We start from the raw sequence: 19608 nt of genomic DNA, 5'->3' as shown, positions 1-19608 counted from the left end.
CCATTTAGGGCTCAATATTTGATGATATGCCCTAGACAACGTCACCTGATTCTCTATCATAGAAGAGTGTATCATTATCACAATGGCATGACAGCTAATCCTGAGAAACCACACGTTATGAGCAGGAGTGGCACTACTGCTCCTCTGAAACCCTTGTGAACTCACATGTTAGAACTCACTTCCTTTCTTATTTTAGTATTTTTCTTCATGTTACTCCCCTTTACTCTGTGACCAAACAACCACTATGTCCAACACAGGGAAGAAGAGAGGGGAGAGGGATGACAGATGAGTAGAGGACAATCACCTCAAAATCCAAAACTGCTACACAACACAGGTCCTTGAGAGATGGAGTAACAAAAGCTCTGCCTTCCTCCCAGCCACACTCTTACTCTGATTTTGCAACAGGTCCAGAACATGAAGCCACCTGTACTATTTTAACAGCAACTCATCAATACAAGTAAAAATCATAGAAAACAAAAGCACCCTCAGGTGGTTCTCTGGTGTTTAGTTTTGGGGTTTTGGTTGTTTTAAAAGTATTTCAGTAGACGCAGAGTATTAAAATGCCTGCTAGGACAAGGGATGGGCTAAGGGAAAAGCCTGGACAGACAAATGGTTCTCTGCAGAGGTCAAAACAGCAAGCTACTCCTATGGAGTCAAAGCATTACGTTGCTCTTTTCTACCGTGTAGTTTTGCTGCTCAAGGCCTTTTGCAATTGAGTTCCCACTCCTTCTGGTCACACTTAGCTCATCTGCTCCCACAGTATCCTCACTGTGAGCTAATAAGGAAGGAAAAAAAAGCCTACTTTATTTACTCCTCCCCTTTGCTGCCCTTTAGAAACAGAAGGACACCTTTGTGAAAGGTTAGAGCCACCTTATTCTCCTTCAGGTCCTTCCAAAAAAGCTTTCTTTGCCACAAAGCCTGCAAAAATACCATCAGCCAACAAGCCTTCCTTGCCCTGAAACTGCTGGCTACCATCCTGACTGTGAGTTTGTTTCCTTATGCTTCCCCTCCAGTCCTCCATGCTTACTGTTCTGTGTTTGGGAAAAACCCTACAGTTCTGTGCTGCCACCTACTTACTATAAATAAAGATTATTAATTTTTATAAACAACCATTGGATGGCTTTGGGAAAGGAGAAAAATCCCCAGGATAACTTCCTGAGTTATAGATTATCATATCTTTGTGTGACACCCACAGTATTTTTTCTTTTAGCCTGAAGCACATTTGCCAAGTGAATTTTCTATTATTTAAAACAAATGGATTAGAACAGTTCAGGAAGTATCATGCTTTGTGAAGCAAAACAAATGTAATTTTAAAAGTAAACTAAATTAACAATAATCCTCTACTAAAAACACCCAACATCCATCTATAACTCTAAACTTTTGATTCCTCTCACACTGAATATTGTATAAGAACAGCATAGTTACAGCAAAATAATACAACTACAACCAGGAGAAAAATTTTCAACTCAGGGTCAGTTTTTTCTTCCTCTGATCATCTTATCTTTGGAAGATTTATGACACAGTACAGCTGTCATCTGATCAGCACGGGCTTACTTTGCCTTGATTTCGTAATTCAGTTGCCTGGAAACTCCGGAGTACTTGGAACAGCACATAAAACACAGCAGCCCTAGCTCCACTCTCTAGTGTGAATTAGCTACTAGAATCACATAATTCTCTTTCCTTTGAGAGGGTCTACAGAGTTATTTCCAATTTTTTTTTAAGTTAAGTTGCAGTTCAAACATTTACTTATCACAAAATAATGTGTTAGCATGGACTGACTTTTGAAAACACTGGAAACCGAACTCCTTAAGCTACAAAATAACAAATACATCAAATAACCTGCATAGATAAATAATTTTAAAGTGACACTAAAAAAAAGTCACGAAATAACATTCAACTTTTCAGACTACAGCTATCCAGCACAAACAAACATAAGAAGTTAAGCTGTAAAAGTACCTATATAATATCATATACTTTCCATATGGCAAACCAAGGAAAGAAAACACATGAGTGTAAACAGTTGATATCATGTTAAATACTGCCTCCTCATCCTTATTCCTTCCTTACAGATTTAAAAAAAAAAAGTAAAAAAAAAAGTTTTGCCATAAGTTTTAGTTCTTCAGGCACCAAAAGGCCAGAAGACACGTAAACAGAACTTCAAGACCTCTGCAACTGTCAGTGCAAGTCTGCACTCACACACCACAAATACCACAGCAGCCTTAGGAAAGCAAGCCTGGAGGCAGAAAGATTCAATCAAGGGATGTTATTTCACACAATTTGAATAAACTACTTTTAATTGCATCAGCGGTCTAATTATTTGCATTGTTTCTGCCACCACAATCCCCACCACAACAACTATACAAGAAAGTTGTGTGGCTTCACATCAGAATTACACCCAATCAAACTAAACTACAAGGGAAAGGAAGGAAAAGGCCAATTTCCCATTCTGGTTCATCACACAGCCTGGAGATGAAGAACAAGGGCAGGAGAGGAGAGGAGAGGAGGGGAGGGGAGGGGAGAGGAGAGGGGAGGGGAGGGGAGGGGAGGGGAGCGAAGCGGAGAGAAGAGATGCAAGCGATAGGAGCAGAAAAGTTAAACTGGTGTCTCCTGTTGCAGGACATGACTCTAAAGCTTAGATAGCTAAAAAAAGACAAAATGCACTTCTCTGTGTCAGCAAGATTATTTCCCTGGTAGTCAGCAGAAAGGTCTTTTCAGAATGTCTGAGTGGCTCTACTAGTTGGGAACTGGCTGAAGATGACTCCACCCCGGAAAGGCACCCAGTAAGTAGGAAACCTGCAGTGCCTGTTAGCTCTTGCCCCATGATGGCTCCCTGATCCCAGAGTGAGGGCAGCACGCTACCCAAGGGCCATCCATTCTGCATGCAGAACCAAGACAACCCTCCAGAGAGGAAGGCAACCAAGTGATCAAAGTTCTCAGCTTTCACTGTGGCGTTGGTGAAGCAGCTGCCCTGTGGAAGTGCTGCTTATGTTGTGGGTAACAGCCTGGGAACACCGGCACAAAAAAGCGGTAGATCCAGGTCTGCTGCCTTCTATCTTCCTGATGGAATTAAGATTCTTCAGACAACACACTAACTACCAGAACCACAGAAGAGTCTAAGATTATCATCCTTCAAATCATACTGGAGAAGCAGGGTCCACATTCATCTCAGAATTGAAGAGTTAGGAGGCCTAAGAGAGTATGACCAACTTAGAAGTTTCATTATTCTTCCAAAGTCAAAAGTTCTGGTCTTTGCCAAGGCTATTTAAAATTTTCAAGCTTTTTATGGTGTTCTGTCTATTGGACAAAGATGGAGTCAAAGTTCAAGCAGCACTCTCTTACTTTCCCAGTTACTCTAACATGGCAATTAGCTAGATTTAAACAGTAAAAAAAATTAAGGCACTAAAAGAGTGTACACACTTAATGCAATTTGCAATTGTTTAAGAACTGACTTTTTCAAATCTTCTCCTGAACAGAAGGAGTATTAACTCTTAAAGCCCCTTCAGGGGCTCTTAAAGCCCCTTCAGGAGGGAAGACTGGAATAAGAAAATATTCAAAGAGACAGTATTACAATGAGAGAGAGTTACAATAGTTCCAGCCATTGAAAGTTTAAACCAATAAAACTTCCCTTTGCAGGATGGAAAACATCTTAAACACATGGGCAAAACAACACAACAAATCTAGAAAACAGCAGCATGAACCAACGTTTGTAATAACTATCTGCAGGAGAAGTGGAGTGCAAAAAGAACAGGGAAGGTTTGAGCTATGAAAAGGAGAAGAACAAAGTACATTCTTTGCATTAATACAATTATGTACAATATGCAAGAAATGCCAATGCCTCAGGATACATATACACAAGATTATGAGGTAACAAACACTCCATTTTGCTTAACTAACTTCAAATGTATTTTCACTGCTGCTCACCATCACAGCCATTTAAAGATTGCTGTTACAGGAACAGGGTACAGCATTTCCACTAAGCAGCCAAATTCTAGTACTTGGCATAGTAATTTCCTGAAACAAATACCCATAATTAATGGCTGCAATCAGAAAACAGGTTCCCCAGAAACATGTGTACAAACTCCACATGCAACATTTATATAAGCTGTGGAAACAAACCCTGGACCTCCTTCAAGCAAAAGTGTATGACACAGCAGTACAAAGCTACCATGGTAATGTCCAACTGCCAGGTTTAATTGCATTTCATCAACAAATTCCAAAATGGATTTTAAAATCTGCTGCTTAATTACCATTTCCCCCACTGGGAGTGCAGGATTGTTTGACAGTAATTCCTTACAATTAGAGACTCCACAGGTCTGCTGTGAATGAATTTCACCCAGTGGTCTATGTACTAGACTTGAGGCCACAACCATGAGTTCACCCAAAATGCAGTGGAAGAAATTAGGGGAAGGGCAAAGAATAGGGAGTTTCCATCTCCAAAAAACAAGATGAAGAAAGTATTTTAACACTACCATGACATTTACAAATTAAGCACTTCTGGTTTTGAACTCTGAGGTCAAGAACGTCTTCCTGCTGCCATCACTATAAATACAGGAAATATGAAACATGTTACCTTTATTATTTGTAGCTGAACCCCTTCGTCTGTTTGAGGGCCTTGAAAACAGCCACATATTGTCTCGATAATTCTATCAATTAGTTTTTTTCCTGGAGCTGTACTGTCTGGAGCATTCCCTGTCAAGTGCCCATATGCTATAAGTTTCTGGAGAGAGGAAAAAAACCCATGTAAATAAGAGCTTTAAAAAACTAAGCCAGCTTTTTGTTATAATAATTAAATTCACTTGATAGTTCTAACTAGCACAGAATAAATAAAACAGTACCTTTTACCCCATGTATCATAAAACATCAAGGATTTTTTACATATCCTCCAGATTTATTCTATTTTCAGTCAGCAACTGCTATACAAAGTTTGTCAGCAAGTTTAATGTTAAAGTGTTGCTCAGCAGTTATTTTTCTATAACAAACAGGATTCTAAAAACCAACTCATATCACAGAAGTCTTCATTTATAGTCAATATACAAATGCTTTTTATACGAGATAAACCATCTGCAAATGCTCTCTATTTGAGCTACTAGCTAGTGTTCTATTTTTTAGAGTTTCTTCTGGTGTTAGGTTTTCTAGTATCCTTTGCTTTCTCTATGTCTTCAATACTTAGAAGTGAAATTTATTACAAAATTAGTAAAATCCTCTTCTGAACTAGTAAAATCCTCTTCTGAACACTTTAGGTATGAGAGTATTTGTCAATCCCCATGCTACACAGAGTAGCATCATGGTATGAGAGCAGGCCAGGTACACATGTGCCTGTGACTATAAATTGAGTTCACTGTTGGGCAGCTCTAGAGGAGTAAATGGCTAGATACAATGTTGCAGAATTTCCTCTGAAAACATTATAGGAATCTTAAGAATTTTGAGATTAGACATCTCAAATTGTAAATATTATACTGTGATTATAAATAGTATAAAATGAATTTGCTAATGCTGTAACTGCTGTGTTAGCTCAACATACATTGAAAATAGGTTGCTGTACATAATAATCCAACCAGGAAACGCTGGTAAAACATATACACAAAGAAACACACACATACACTACATAATCAATAAAGCATACATTGATATTTTGTGAGAAACACATTCTATTTGGTTGTGCGTACAATCGAGAAAAATAATAAAACCCCATGACATTATTTATTACATATAGCTACTCCCCCTCTAAAGCAACAGGATTTTACAGTTGATAGTTAAAACTCATCTTCATACAGACCTGTAAACAATCTAGAGATGTACTGACAATCCTGGGGCACTTGGACTGGCATGCCAATTCAAATGGTAGGAAGTATTTGTCCGCTTCAATGAAGCTTGTCTTTGATTTCACAGGTGGAAGAGTGCTTGAACCAGACTTTGCTTCTCCATGAGGGGGACTAAACAGAATGACTGTATTAGAATACTGTAAAGTGATCACACAAATTGTTCTCACCACCACAATGTTTATGAATGAAATATCAAAAAAATTAACATTAGGAAAGAAACTTGTAACAATAGTAATTCATAAAGTATTTTTAACACCTTTTACACTTCATGGCTCCTTTGTGGACCAGGCAAATTGACCCACTATGCCCACTAAGGTACCTGCAGGCTTGGAAGCAGAAAGACTTGCTTCCTCTCAAATACCAAAGGATTCCCCTTACTAGACTGGCAAAAGCAACAAACTAACAGAACAAAACCAGCAGAACCTTTATCTCAATCTCTGCTTCAGGTAACACCAGTTAATTTAACAGTTGAGTGGTTACCAACATCTCTCACTTGGGTAAATTATCTGAAATTACTAACTGTACAAAAGCAAGAAACTTCTGAACTGTTGAAATTTTATTGATTACAGCACCTTTAGAAAGGTCATGCTCATTAATACCACAAAAGAATAATTAGGAATGGGTCATTTTTCACTAATTTGAGTGCATCAATGCAGTTTTTCACTTTGGCTCAAAGCAAAATGTTTTGATTTTTCATTCCATAGAATAACTCATCACCTTTATATAAAGCATTCCCAACCTTTTTTTTGCACTCACAGGTAGCTTTAGATAAAAGGTAAACAACACTGTCTTACACAGGCTTGAAAAGCAATATTAAAAAAAGTGCAAAGTGTCATATTCTGTAGAGAAGGCTTACAGAATTCCTGCAGTAATCCAAATAGATCTTGGTAGAACAACTGCATTCAAATACAGCTCTCATGCATGTTGCTAATTAAAACAGATGCTTCAAGGAATGCACTCAATTTCATGTTCCCTAAGTAGTAGAATGAACTGCTAAGAGTTTATTATAAATCCAAAGCATGACCGCAGTCCCACACATTATGGAGTGGGCCTTAAACTAATCAATACAAATTAGTTTCAGCTTTTCAAGGAGCAGGCTGAATTGTCCTTGAGATTATATCTGTCACCACATTCAAACAGATCTTGTTTAGGTTGCTTAAAAAGGGCACCCAAATTCAAGACTTAAGAGTGAGTAATTAGTATTAAGATGCTACTTTTTACTGGCTACATCTCTTTTGAAGGTTTAAGAATTTATCCCTACACATTTTTTTCCTGAAAGAAAAAAAAAGAAACCCCTGAAGAAAGCCAGAGTTGCTTTGGGTTTTTTGGGTTTTTTTTGTTGGATGCATAACTTTATTTATGGCCCTGTATTTTTTTGCTGGAAGCAGAGCTCTTTTGAACAACACCCTAATCAGATAAGCTGCAGAGGAAGTACATGATTCTCCTATGTTCCTGAATCTCTCTGATACTCCTACAAAAGCTTTACTCTGAGGAATGAAAGGGCAGTTGTCTATTGCTTGTATCTTATGACAAGACTGTACCTCACCTAGTGATTATGTCCATTGAAACCATTAAAATTAAGTTAAAAAGACCACTCTGGAAATAAACCCAGAATTGTTCAAAGCAAGGAGCAGGCCATGGTGAAATTCCAAAAATGAAGAACCCATGCCACAGCAAGCTGCTACATTAGCCTGGAGCATCTCCTAATTCTCTGAACTGAAAGCTATTTTAAAAAGATATTAAATATGGAAGATGATGCACATTTGTCTCTGGAAAAGCAACTCAGTAAGCTCTTCACACTGCTGGTAATGTAAGGGAAGGGGATAGCAGAAAGCAGAGAAGAGAAACTCGAAAGGACTTAATGTCAGTGAATTGCTTCTAAACCCAGCAACTATTCCCAAAACCTTCTTCCCCCAAGGCATCTACAAAGCACGGGAATTATGAAATATACTGGTATTTATGTATTAGCCATAGAGAAAGGCTAAGGTATGCATCAAATAATGGATTTAGAAATTTATTTTGGCAGCATTTGCTGTGTAATGGTTATATAAATCAGCTTGTACTTTTTTATTCCCTTCCCCTCCACCCCACTACCAAATACCAGTTCTGTTTAAAAAACAAATAGAGAACAAAAGGAGATGTTTTCCATGCAAAATTTCTGGAAAGTGGAAATTATCTACTGTTCAGTTCATTCCTGGTTAACTGAGATCAGTTACCTTGAACAGGGACTGGAAAAATTTAAACACTCATCATTAGAAATCCCTTATTAGGGCATTTGAATCTCAATTACAGAAGGAAGATCCTGAAAATAATTTAATAGACTAAGAAGTTTCTCTACTCTAGGGCCTAGAAAAACAGTATTTTCTACTGCACCTAAACAATTTGACTCTACAGTAAGAATAGAGAAGTCCATTCACAATTTCCAAGTCCAGCAAAACCTTCACAGTAGCAAAAGGCTACTGTCAAAATAAAGACAGCACCAAAAAAATCAAAATCTGTTTAGAATATGCCTATATGAGGATAAGAAATACACATTCTATCCCCAAAAAAATCACAACTTCAGATATTGATAGGGCAGAAATTATACACTGGAAGTTCAGAAATGGCTCAACCACATTTGTATAAATTATTTTAATTCTGTGGTCTCATTAGTTTTAGCATGGTATTTAACTACAGGACTGGATATTACTTTTCCTTATTCAGTGCCCAGAACAAGTATCTCTCACTGAATATTTAACTAAAGCATTTTTTCTTATCATGCTTCACAATGTGGACTTCTGCTTTATTTATACCACTCTAAGAAAAACCTATTATAAATTCATATTATTACTTTCTGTCTGAGACAATCTTGTAGTGCTGGATGCAATGTTTTCTAAACACTATATAAATATGAAATTTATTTTTACAGTCTTACTATGAGCTCATTGTATTGACTTCATTTTGCTGGGGGAAAGCAAAGCACAGTCTCAATCAGATGCACCCTTTAAGTTTTACAAACCCAATTTGATAAGCTGCAAAACTAAATTTTTCAGCACATTTGATATTATGTTTTCCTTTACATCTTCTGAAACAAAGTTCCTACTGACTTAATTACAGCTAGAAGTGATTCTATTTTCCAAACCAAAATTGTAGATTTCTGCTCAAATATCCAGGAGATGAAGCAGAAATTGTTAGCATCCAACTTTGACAGCTGTGGTTTTAATGATTTCCCCAATACTGAAATCCAGTCACAGGGCAGAATAGATACCCCCAAGCAGCACCTAGCTGCCTAAGAACACTTTCATCCTCAGTTTCAACCACTGATCCAATTCTCTCAACAAGTGGTATGAACAGTCTTCACCTCACAGCCCTAAGTCAAGAGTTAGGAATGTACACTGGATGGGGAAGACAATCCTGTGGAACATGTTACGAAATGCCAATAACAGATCCCACAGCTTAGCAATACTTAGAAGTTTGTTGAGAGCAAAAGACTGCTGAATGTCAATTTTTGGTTTTACCATCACTTGTTGAAGGACTGCCTTCACAAATCTCTACCTATTCCCTAACAAGGTCCTTTCCAGACACTATCTTTGCCAGTTACACTACTTTTCTCTGCTCACTCCCACTTCCTTGCCCCAACCTCCTCCCTCTGATCACTCACTTCAAGTCTTTTACCTGCATTCTTCCCCCTTCTCTGAATCTACTTTAAGGCTTTTCCAGCAATACATTGAAAGAAATTTCTGTGCCATCCACAAAGATCTTTTACAACTTTGATCCCTATTTCCTATGCTCCCTGGCCAGAGAGTACCACCCTGCTCCCTCTAAGCTACCCTCTGCTGCTTCTCCTAAGCCCTGTGCCTTGCACCAGAACAGCCAGACATATAAAGCAGCACTATCTGTACATTTCCAGACACCACCAACCACCCAAAATATGCTGAAAATGTTTTTCAGAGAGAGCCCATACTCCCCGTGCAGAATAAGTATGGTACACATTTAAAGATTTTAAAAGCACTATCACTTAATACGATGAACTATCACATACCTTTGCTTTTCTGTTTCAGCCTTTATTTCCTCTGTAAAATGAAACAAAGGCATAGTTATAGAAATGGCATCATAAGCACATTTATAAAATTAAATAACAGAAAACTACTGGATAGCAAAACTATTTAGGCAAACATTTGAAACCAGGATCATTATAAAACAGAAAATACATGTTTACAGTTTCATAAGTACCTGTACCCTCCACCTGCATTGATTGCAAACTGTATAATAATTACTTTGCAAATCTATATTCAAAACTGGATGCTTAAATTTGCATCCAGCCATGCCAGCTAAACATCATGTCCCTGGAATGCTTCTGTGAAGACACTGGCCAGCTCTTTTCACAGCTGATGTATATAGAAATAATAAGGAAAACACAAATATTATTCAAACTATTAAAATTTACCTACATATATACTGCTTGATAAATACATATTACACAGAAACACAACCAAACAATTCACCACTGCTAGTTCTTACATGAAATCTGAATGACCAATTATCACCCTTGGTTTTAAACAGTGTAAGATACCACAGTAATGACTAAGGGAGAGGAAAAAAGTCTGTAGCACCTCTATTTCATACTATTTGAAAATATATTATAACAGAAGGATGAACAGTCAGCAAACATTTACAGCAATTTTTAACTATACATTTTCAAAATAATTTTAGATTACTGGAACTAATTTTAGGAAATATCTTTGATTCAAGACTAGTCTTGTCTACTCTCTAGTCATTTTGCACGCTTAAATCATAGGGAACTTCATAAAGCCAAGGTTTTCCAGTGCTGAAGCAATACATACTTGAAATAAACTGTACAGGATCAAGAATGAATGTGTCTGTGTGTTTTTTAAGAAATCTTCTCACGAGATCTATTCCAGTATCAAGTCTTGCTCAAACATGAAAAGCCATAATCAACTAAACCAATCACTATACTTTCATTTTTGTGTATAGGCCTTAACTAGTGGCATGGATTGATTCTGACAAAAACCACAACAACTTAATCTTTCTGACCAAGCTCCCATTCAGCAAAAGCACACTTTGTCCGCCTCCTATACTTCATTTACCATTTCACATGGTCATACTGATTTACTTACCCAAAACAAGTTCTCATGCTTGGTATTTTATCACAAATCACTCAGAGCAAATATGTTTACTAACTGACTTTCCCAACATCGAGAGAACTGAACATATGGAATGCACATCACCTTAAAATCTGTATCTTACTTTTGGTAAGACTGATGGTCATATTTACACTGAGAGGTGAGCAGGTCATTGGTTGATCCCAGAAACAGCTACTCCAAAAGCTGATCAAATCTCGGCCACCCAGGACTAGACAAAACATGAAAATAATTCCGTAATCTAGACACTAAGCATTCCTCAGTAAGTAGCAATAATAAGACTCATGGTATGCAATGTTTCAGTAAAGTATGCCTTCCTCCCAGATTATGACATTATGACTTTTACTCACTCAAAGACAAATTCCTGACCAACAGAAAGGAAAAGAAACTCTCTTCCTCCCTTCCAACACCGTCATACCTTACATTATTTTACCTCCCACCTTAGCATTCACATCCAGGAACTCTGCTCCCTGAGATACGCTGAGGTCTGTCCATCAAACAACATTATCAACGAACAAATAAACTGAATGACTTCCAAGTTTACAGTTTCCAACAAAACTGACCAGAGGTAAAAAGTTTATATAAGTATCATTCTAATTAAATGTTACTACCATTTCAAGCAGCATTGCCTAAGTCTATTCATGTGAAACCACTGATTTTATAACCTATGTTAAATAAAAAAGGAAGGTTCTTACAGTGGCTGACATCAATTATTTTTACAAGACTAGAATATTTGTAATTGCAGAGAAGCATGATATAATACTATTATATACTGTTAACAAGGTAAAACAGCAAACTTGAACTTTACTTTTACCCTTGAGAATAGAGAACACCTAATTTCTTTCACTGTCTGATTGCAGCCTCTGCTCTCGACACCAGAACACAAGTTAATCACAGAACAATTTCACGGTCTCGTATCAACTACACCCAGTAGGAAGCATACAAAAATTCAAGCAGCATTATCAGCAGAAAACCAGATTATAACAAAGGTGACTAACAATTCTCATGCTAGGTAACTAATCTGTTAAAGACACATGAACCAGAACAGTTACTGATGTATTCTTTTCAATGGATGTATTCTAGTGATGTATTCTTTTCAATTTTCAGTTCTGCAGGGAAAAGTAACCCTTGCAGAACTAAAAATTAGCTAGAAAAGAAAGATGAAGCCAGGCTTGACAACATTCCTTAATTTGCTCTCCCTCTCTCCAAACACACAACCAAAACTGCAACAGAGAGGATCTCAGAGCCAGAACAGCTTATTATTTCAGAATCACATTCATTCTAGGAGGAAAGAAATAAAGAGAATGTAAGATGCAAGAACAGGGGATGAAAACTGTAGGGAAGGACAACACCTTCCTCTGTATTTTTTGCAATGTAACACAGAATTACTATGAAAAACAGCTCAGACTACTCTATGGCACTGAAATGATCACGTGCCCTAAAATGGAACTAGTTGTAACTATTTAAAAGTACAGTAGAAATGACAAAATAAACTCCTTCTGAATCTCCCATTCACACACAGCTCCAGAAGACCTCTTTATAGAATTCTGTGACCTCCATGACAGAATTAATGGAAATACACAAAGCTTTTGCACACCGAAGCTAGAGCTGATCAAAGAGATATATTATTTTGCAGTTTTACAATGGCATGCATCAACCATTTCACCAAACAGGCAAAATGAGTCATGTACATTAGTTTCAACATAATTTTCCATTTCATCTACACTTTTACAGACCATCATAATTTCAAAGAAATCTCTGAAAACATCTAAGACCTTTGTTGTTGGTTTTGGCTGGGTTGCAGCTAATTTTCTTCACAGTAGGTTGTAGATGGTGCTGTGCTTTGGATTTGTGCTGGAAACACTGTTGATAATTCAGGAATGCTTGAGTTAAGCAGTGCTTACAGAGAGTCAAGGCTTTTTTTCAGTTTCTCACTCCACCCCACCAGTGAGTAGGCTGGGGATGCCCACCAGAACAGCCAACCCTACAGACCTCCACGGGTATTCAATTCCCCAGGGTGTCACACTCAGCAATAAAAAATTGGAGAAGGGTGCGTGTGTGCAGTTTCCCTGTGTTGCTTGGGGACTGGCTGATAATTCATCACCTGGTAGTGAGCTACTGCATTTTTTTGCATCACACATTTCTTGTGTTTGATTTTCATTGTCATTTCTCCCTATTTTCTTTTTTTAAAATTAATCTATCTTTATCTCAACCCAAAGTTTTTGCACTTTTACCCTTCCAGCTCTCTGATACAAGCCAGTGAGAGGCTGCATAGGGCTTAGTTGCTGGCCAGAGATAAACCACGACAGGCATCCATAATTTCATTCTCGCCTCTCCAGCTTTAATTCACTACTTTTAACATGACATATGAACACCTTTCCTTACTCTCTTCAGAATGCTTACAGTTTTCAGCATAAAAAACCCCAAACTAGTTTCCAGTTTTCCCTTTCTTCCTTTAACACTTTACAACCAGCTAATCTCATGTGCAACTATGAAATCAACAAATTTCTTTGCAATGACTGTAACACCAAACAGCAACATCAAAATGTCTGTCAAGTAGGTGCTGTGGGCAACACTGGATTGTAACACTGAACAAAACTCCAATTTAAGAATAATTCACTGTTTACCTCCTGTATCCAATTCAAAGTATGATTTAAACCTTTAAAAGCATTTCTAATAACCTAAATTTCAAATGGGTATCTTTAGGTATTATTTCCTTCTGGTTACCTAAATATGCTGTCGTACTAAGTGAAGTAAAAATATTCTAGAGTGATACTTTGGCAGAAGTAAAGGATAACATTCTCATCAAGTGAGGAATAACTAAAATGTTATCTTCAGGAACGATGCAGAGAGCTAAATTCTCTGATATCAACATCAAACTGTACATTAGATTACAGGAAAAAGAATTCTTATAGAACTTGCTATTGGGAAAAACGCAAACTACCATAAAGTGGAAAAATACTTTACAAGTTCATTATAAAATATGATGTTAGGTAAATCCCACACATCTAAAAGTATTTAATATATCTCATTCTGTTTTTCCACTCTTGCACCAGAATTGTGTTCAAGAACAAGTAGATATTACATTCCCATAATACTGTATTCTATACAACGGCCAGAGAAGCACATGCATAATTCTTAATTCCACAAGGATCTGCACATCTAAAGCCTAATTCTCACTGTAAGCATCAGAATAAAAGCTTATTAAATATATAATGAATTCAAGACAGAAAGCAGTGACATTTTAAAGAATTATAACCATCTTAGGTAATCAGAGGGTAGAACCATCCAAAGCAGCACAGGCTGCAATAATTCAAAGAAACAAGTCAATATTTGGAGTTCACATGACTTATACCATAGAAAACTACTGTGAGAAGGAAGCAATTTGCATTCAATTCTTTCAAGTCAAAGCAGGTGGATAAGATCCAAGGAACAAGCAGTGAAGATGAATTTAAATTACACCTCTATCTATATTAAAAAAAGGTGAAATCAAATTAAAGCATTATAGCTTTGCTTGAATTGACTTTGCTTGCATTCTTCCATCCAAGTATTCTAGTGACTGTCTCCAGTATCACAAAATATCGTGGCAAATAAATGATTTAAAGACTCCACATTTTCCCTCATTAACAATACGGAAAATGTCCCTCTCCATTTGAAGGTATACAAAAACTCTGTAATATAAAACTAGAAATTCCATATTTATTTGAAGATAACTTCAATTAACTACACTCTCAACTATGTAATAAGATTATTACACATATGGTAACAGTTTAATTTTAAAAAATACCAAGTTTGAACTTACAGTAGCAAAGCCATATAACTATGACAGGGACAAAAAAAACCCAATTTCTCCTTCAAAGAGAAGAAATTGCAAACGGATCATGCTGAGTACGTCCTTTCCCAAACTGGGTTATTAGAATATATTTCTCAGGAAATATCTCAACCTTACTTCATTTCTGAGTATCTGTTAGCTTCAAGCAGTGTCAAAAAGTCTCTTGTCTATTCAGCTAAAGTACTAACACCCAAAAGGCACTAACAGATTCCAGGAAAAAAACTAAAATAATTATGTCTAAGGAGCCCAAATAATGGAACTGAAGAAACATACAGCTGTTTTTAACTCAAGCTCCACTGTCCTAAAAAAATGGTAATCCAGGGATGCCCTCTGTGGGCAATCTTTGCTAAGTCAGTACATCCAAGAAAAACCAGTAAGTTTATGTAAAAATGCATGCTGCAAATTCAGCACTTGCTTTCACCCAAACATTATCCCTAACATCTAAGCCACTTACAGATCATCCACAAAGCTTAAGATTTGCCAAGAGACAGTGTCCAGAGCACACACACAGACTTTACTGAGGCTTCCAGCTGACTGCTTTTCTTGTTCACATAGAGCCTTTGTGTCACTGCCTCTGAACTACCCCAGTTTCAGTCTGTTTCCTTACTAGGAAGGAATGTTAGGAAACATACTAAGGAGGTATGGAGAACTGTCCAACCCAGATTATGGTATTTTCCTGTCCTATTTAATTTTTAACTGTAGCAGTTAAATTAACTACTAAGAGGTGTAATTAACTTCATGAACTTTTAATACATCTATCTGCAATGTCAATGGAGTGTCAGTGTATGCAACAGCAAACAGACAAAAAAAGAGAAAGTTTTATAAAAAGCCTCACTGGGATCTCAAACCAGAATAATTAAACAGTATAGTTTAACACTGTACTAAGCTATTCCCCTAGATTATCAAATCAGGTTGACCTGCCTAAAACTGGTAATAGTGTAATGCAAATTCATTATAGGAAGACAGTACTGAAATGATTTGTATTTTGGGTTGCCTGCAGAACAAACCACTCATTATGAAAGCTGAAATTGTTTCTTAAATGGAATTCCCAAGATACATATCACAGCACTATGTCTTCCTCTAAATCCTATAAATAGCTTTTTCTCCGTCATACCTTCCAGGATGAACAGAGATCTCCCCTCCCTTCCCTCAAACCCTCTTCAACATAGTCTCTAGAAAAGTTGGACAAAGAAAGCCTATTTTTGGGAGTCCAAGAACAGGCTGATAATGGCACTAAGCCTTTAGGGTGCAGCTTTTGTTCTTTTTTAATCCAGCTAATGTAAAGAAAAATAGGATTGGAAGAAATGCAGATGTAAGCGCAAGCACAATATAGCATCAAAGTGTGAATCTTACCTGTGAAAATTCTCCCCATTTTAAAATACCACCAGCATTCCTTCCCTTTAAAAATTCCTGAGCTCAGACTTTAGCACAGGCCTTCACTGACAGTTTATTCACACATCTGTACAACTGCTGGTTCTCGCTGGGGTTATTTACACCTTTTCAGTATACTTAGTTTCCTCTGTCTGTAAAATTATAGCTCACACAGCTATAGCATGGGGACAGAAAACAGCAAAGTTCTGTACAGATTTAAGAAAATCACTGCTGTGGTCTTCATTTAGCATGTATATAACAAAATAATTCTTGTACAGACAAACAAAGGAATCTCAGGAGTACATTTGAACACTTCCACTTGCTTTGCATTCCAATATATTACACTGTTGCAATTTCATGTTTACAGGCATCCAAGGAGTAACCAAGGAAGTCGGTTAATTTAAGAAGCAGCATTCCAAACAAACAGCAGTTATATTTTGAGTCTGATAACTTGATGAAATTCTGTATAAATCCTCCTCATTGCGCTCTACAAAATCTTGAAATCCTCTATCAAGTGAAATGCTTCCTTAGTATGAGAAGTCATATCTCATTATCCTTCAAAACCATGGAGGAATAGCCCTTGAATCATGTAGAGAAATATTTACATATACATACACACGAAGTCAAAACTCAGAAGTCACAAACACTGACTTTGGTAGCATGCTTCAACTTTAGATGACACTAACTCCTTTGAAGAGTGCTAATACAGGAAAGGAACAATATCTGTTGTTACTTCCCATGCCCTATTTTCTGATATGCTACAGATTCACAGCAAATCCTGTCCAAGTGTTTCTCTACTTTTATATCTGCACTTCAAAAGCTGTTATATCTCATGCTCCTTATTGCTTTTTTTTTTTTAAATCTTTGAAGCAATCTTCTCCTTTATTCTCAGTTTTCTTTTTAGCCATTTTTAGATGGCACTAATACTAGAACTACAGGTTCTCCCCAGCCCTGCTCACAGTATACCATTCAGGAATATACAACTCTGCTGTAAATTTACCTGAATGCACAGCCTGTCTTGGTTCAGTCAAACTTAGTACCTGCTCCTTCAGTTCATTACATACGACATTTTCTAATAAAGAATCACTGGCAAATTATACAAAAGCAGAAACTACTCTAGTGGCCTTATTCTGCTTAAAATTAATTCAGAATAATTCAGTCCACAGGGGTTTTATAAGTGGATTTCCTGTATTAATCCTTCTATTTGCTAAACCAAGTTGGGACTACTGTCAAGTTGCTTCTCTACTTGAGAAGCAGTGACACACATATAGGTCACACATTGCCAAGGATAACTGAACACCAGCCATTCTTAATAGCATTTATTTTCTAACATGCGGCTGAAAAGCTCACTTCCTACAGCACTAAATCCTTTGCTTCCCTCATTACTATATGGGTCATCCTTTATTAACCCAGCCACACCCAAAGTTGTGTTTTTTCTTAGATCAATGTCAAAAAACAGAAATAGACTTTTTATTTATATCTTTAAACAGTTACAAGAGGATAGCCATGTGTATTTAGTTTAATCAAGCAGGGCATACCTTTCAAACACCTTGTGCCACCCTTTGGCACCTCCTCCCACAACCTCTGTGAATCAGTTTCATGCTCAGACCTGGTGGTACAATTTGCTGAAAAGGTCCATTAACCTAAAAGCAGCTTGCTGCTTACCAAATAATCACCTAACCAGACTAAAAAAAAGGATCTTGCCAAGAGAGACAGTTTTCCAATGTGCTTTAATCCAGTCTATCTGAGGGTGACAACCAAAAAAAGCAGTTCCTCCTATTCCACTGTCTGTGCATATCTGCACTATCCTTACACAATAGCTGCCAAGGCACTGCATTTAAATAGCCTGACAATTTTAGTTTTCATTAGGTCAGAGACCTATTTCAACTCACTGTAGATCTACATGACCCTGAGTTGCCATACCTCATGTGCATCACATGTTTTGGGAAGGAAAAGCTGGAACAGAATTGCACATTGCAGTGTACACCAAAAAATGCACTGGAATAAATATACTGCAAAAAGTCTCTAAAGTATACCCACTATGTCTCAGCAAGATTAGTGCTATTTTTGTAATGAAGTAAAGTTTTGACAGGACAATAATGTTTCTTTATTACATAAGGGGAAGAAAGCCTGCAGCTGTATATTCTTCTTCATATTCACAATGTGTATAGTTTTTCTAACCCTTCTTTCTCACGTCACGTATTAAAACACTTGTGAGTCGTGTAAATTCTGTTTCTATAAGCTACAACCCCAGCAACACAGCAACAACTACCCAAATGGAGACAGGCAGCACATTTTGAAAACAGCGTAAACTTCACTCAGATATTTTTATTATTTTTTTGTAATTCTTCCTGCTTAAAGAAAGAAGGTAGCACACATGTGCTATGCACACAAATGAGTAAGCTACAACTCAGAACAAAGATAGACTATTCAGCAAGAAAAATTTACAATAATGTTCAGTGTTCTGAACAGCAAAATATAAGTTACTACTTAACATCTCTTTCCTCCTGGCTGCATCACCTATCTATATTAAGTCAGTAAAACCCTCTTGCACACCTGCTATAGAATTGCAGATGGATTTTACTAGTTAAAATGTAACAAAGCAAAACCAGATTAAGAACATAAATATTGATTTTTTAACTTAAATTTTAAGACTCTTTCAAAAAATCCCACAACATAAATGAGTTCCTACACCTGGTGAAGGGTAGGATGGGGAAGAAAACAAATGCTTTACCAAGTATTACTGCAACTGCTGGGGAAGTACAGGTTAAATTACAACAGATTGCAATAACAGAACAGAAAATGAAATTCAACATGGAAATACGAAAATGTACATTGAGGGAGGTAATTTATTTCTTTAGTAAAGAATATGAGAGGAAAAAATACTGCAGAGAAACACCAAAATAAGACAGACCTCCTACAACAGTTTGACCAAAGGGCACACTACAATTATTTAGGTCCAAATTACTACAACTTAAAGAAAAAGCCATTTCACTAAGTGCAACAGTATACAGATCAGTATACAAAAAGATTCTTACCAGTATCTCCCATGAAAATAGCACATGCTGGACTAAGAAAAGCAATGCAAGTCTTTGGAGACAAATAGACAAAACAAAACCTAAACGAACCATAAAAAGCAGTTTCTCTGCCTCAGGAACTGATTTTTCAAATACTCTTGCAAAGAAGCATAACTGCCATTTAAGCAGCACATAACAAGGTAAATGAAACTGACTACCAGTGATAAATTCTGTAACAAAGTGATTATAATCAGCATAATTCTTGTCAGAATTGTGACTTTATTTACACCACCTCTGTCAATGCAACCCGACATTACAAAGCACTCTCTGAATTTCTGCAAACACTTGTAACCCCCCCAAAAAAGAGCTGGGAATCTACTAATTGAATTAAGTTTCAAATTTAAGGGAGGGGGCAAGGTTGAGCC

General features: G+C 37.0%; 1 protein-coding gene across 1 annotated transcript in view; it reads right to left on the bottom strand.

Moving 5' to 3' along the window:
• ARFGEF1 (ADP ribosylation factor guanine nucleotide exchange factor 1) overlaps positions 1 to 19608 on the bottom strand; it is an 84540-nt gene that overhangs the window by 48618 nt on the left and 16314 nt on the right. Inside the window, exons 2-4 of the mRNA XM_005423033.2 lie at positions 9844 to 9874; positions 5777 to 5933; positions 4571 to 4717 (exon numbers count right to left, since the gene is read on the bottom strand). Coding sequence (XP_005423090.1) covers positions 4571 to 4717; positions 5777 to 5933; positions 9844 to 9874 — 335 coding nt within the window. The remainder of the gene's footprint in view (positions 1 to 4570; positions 4718 to 5776; positions 5934 to 9843; positions 9875 to 19608) is intronic.

The sequence above is a fragment of the Geospiza fortis genome, unplaced genomic scaffold, assembly GCF_000277835.1.
Source record: "Geospiza fortis unplaced genomic scaffold, GeoFor_1.0 scaffold121, whole genome shotgun sequence".
Lineage (NCBI taxonomy): Eukaryota > Metazoa > Chordata > Aves > Passeriformes > Thraupidae > Geospiza > Geospiza fortis.
This window is presented reverse-complemented; position numbering and strand designations above follow the sequence as displayed.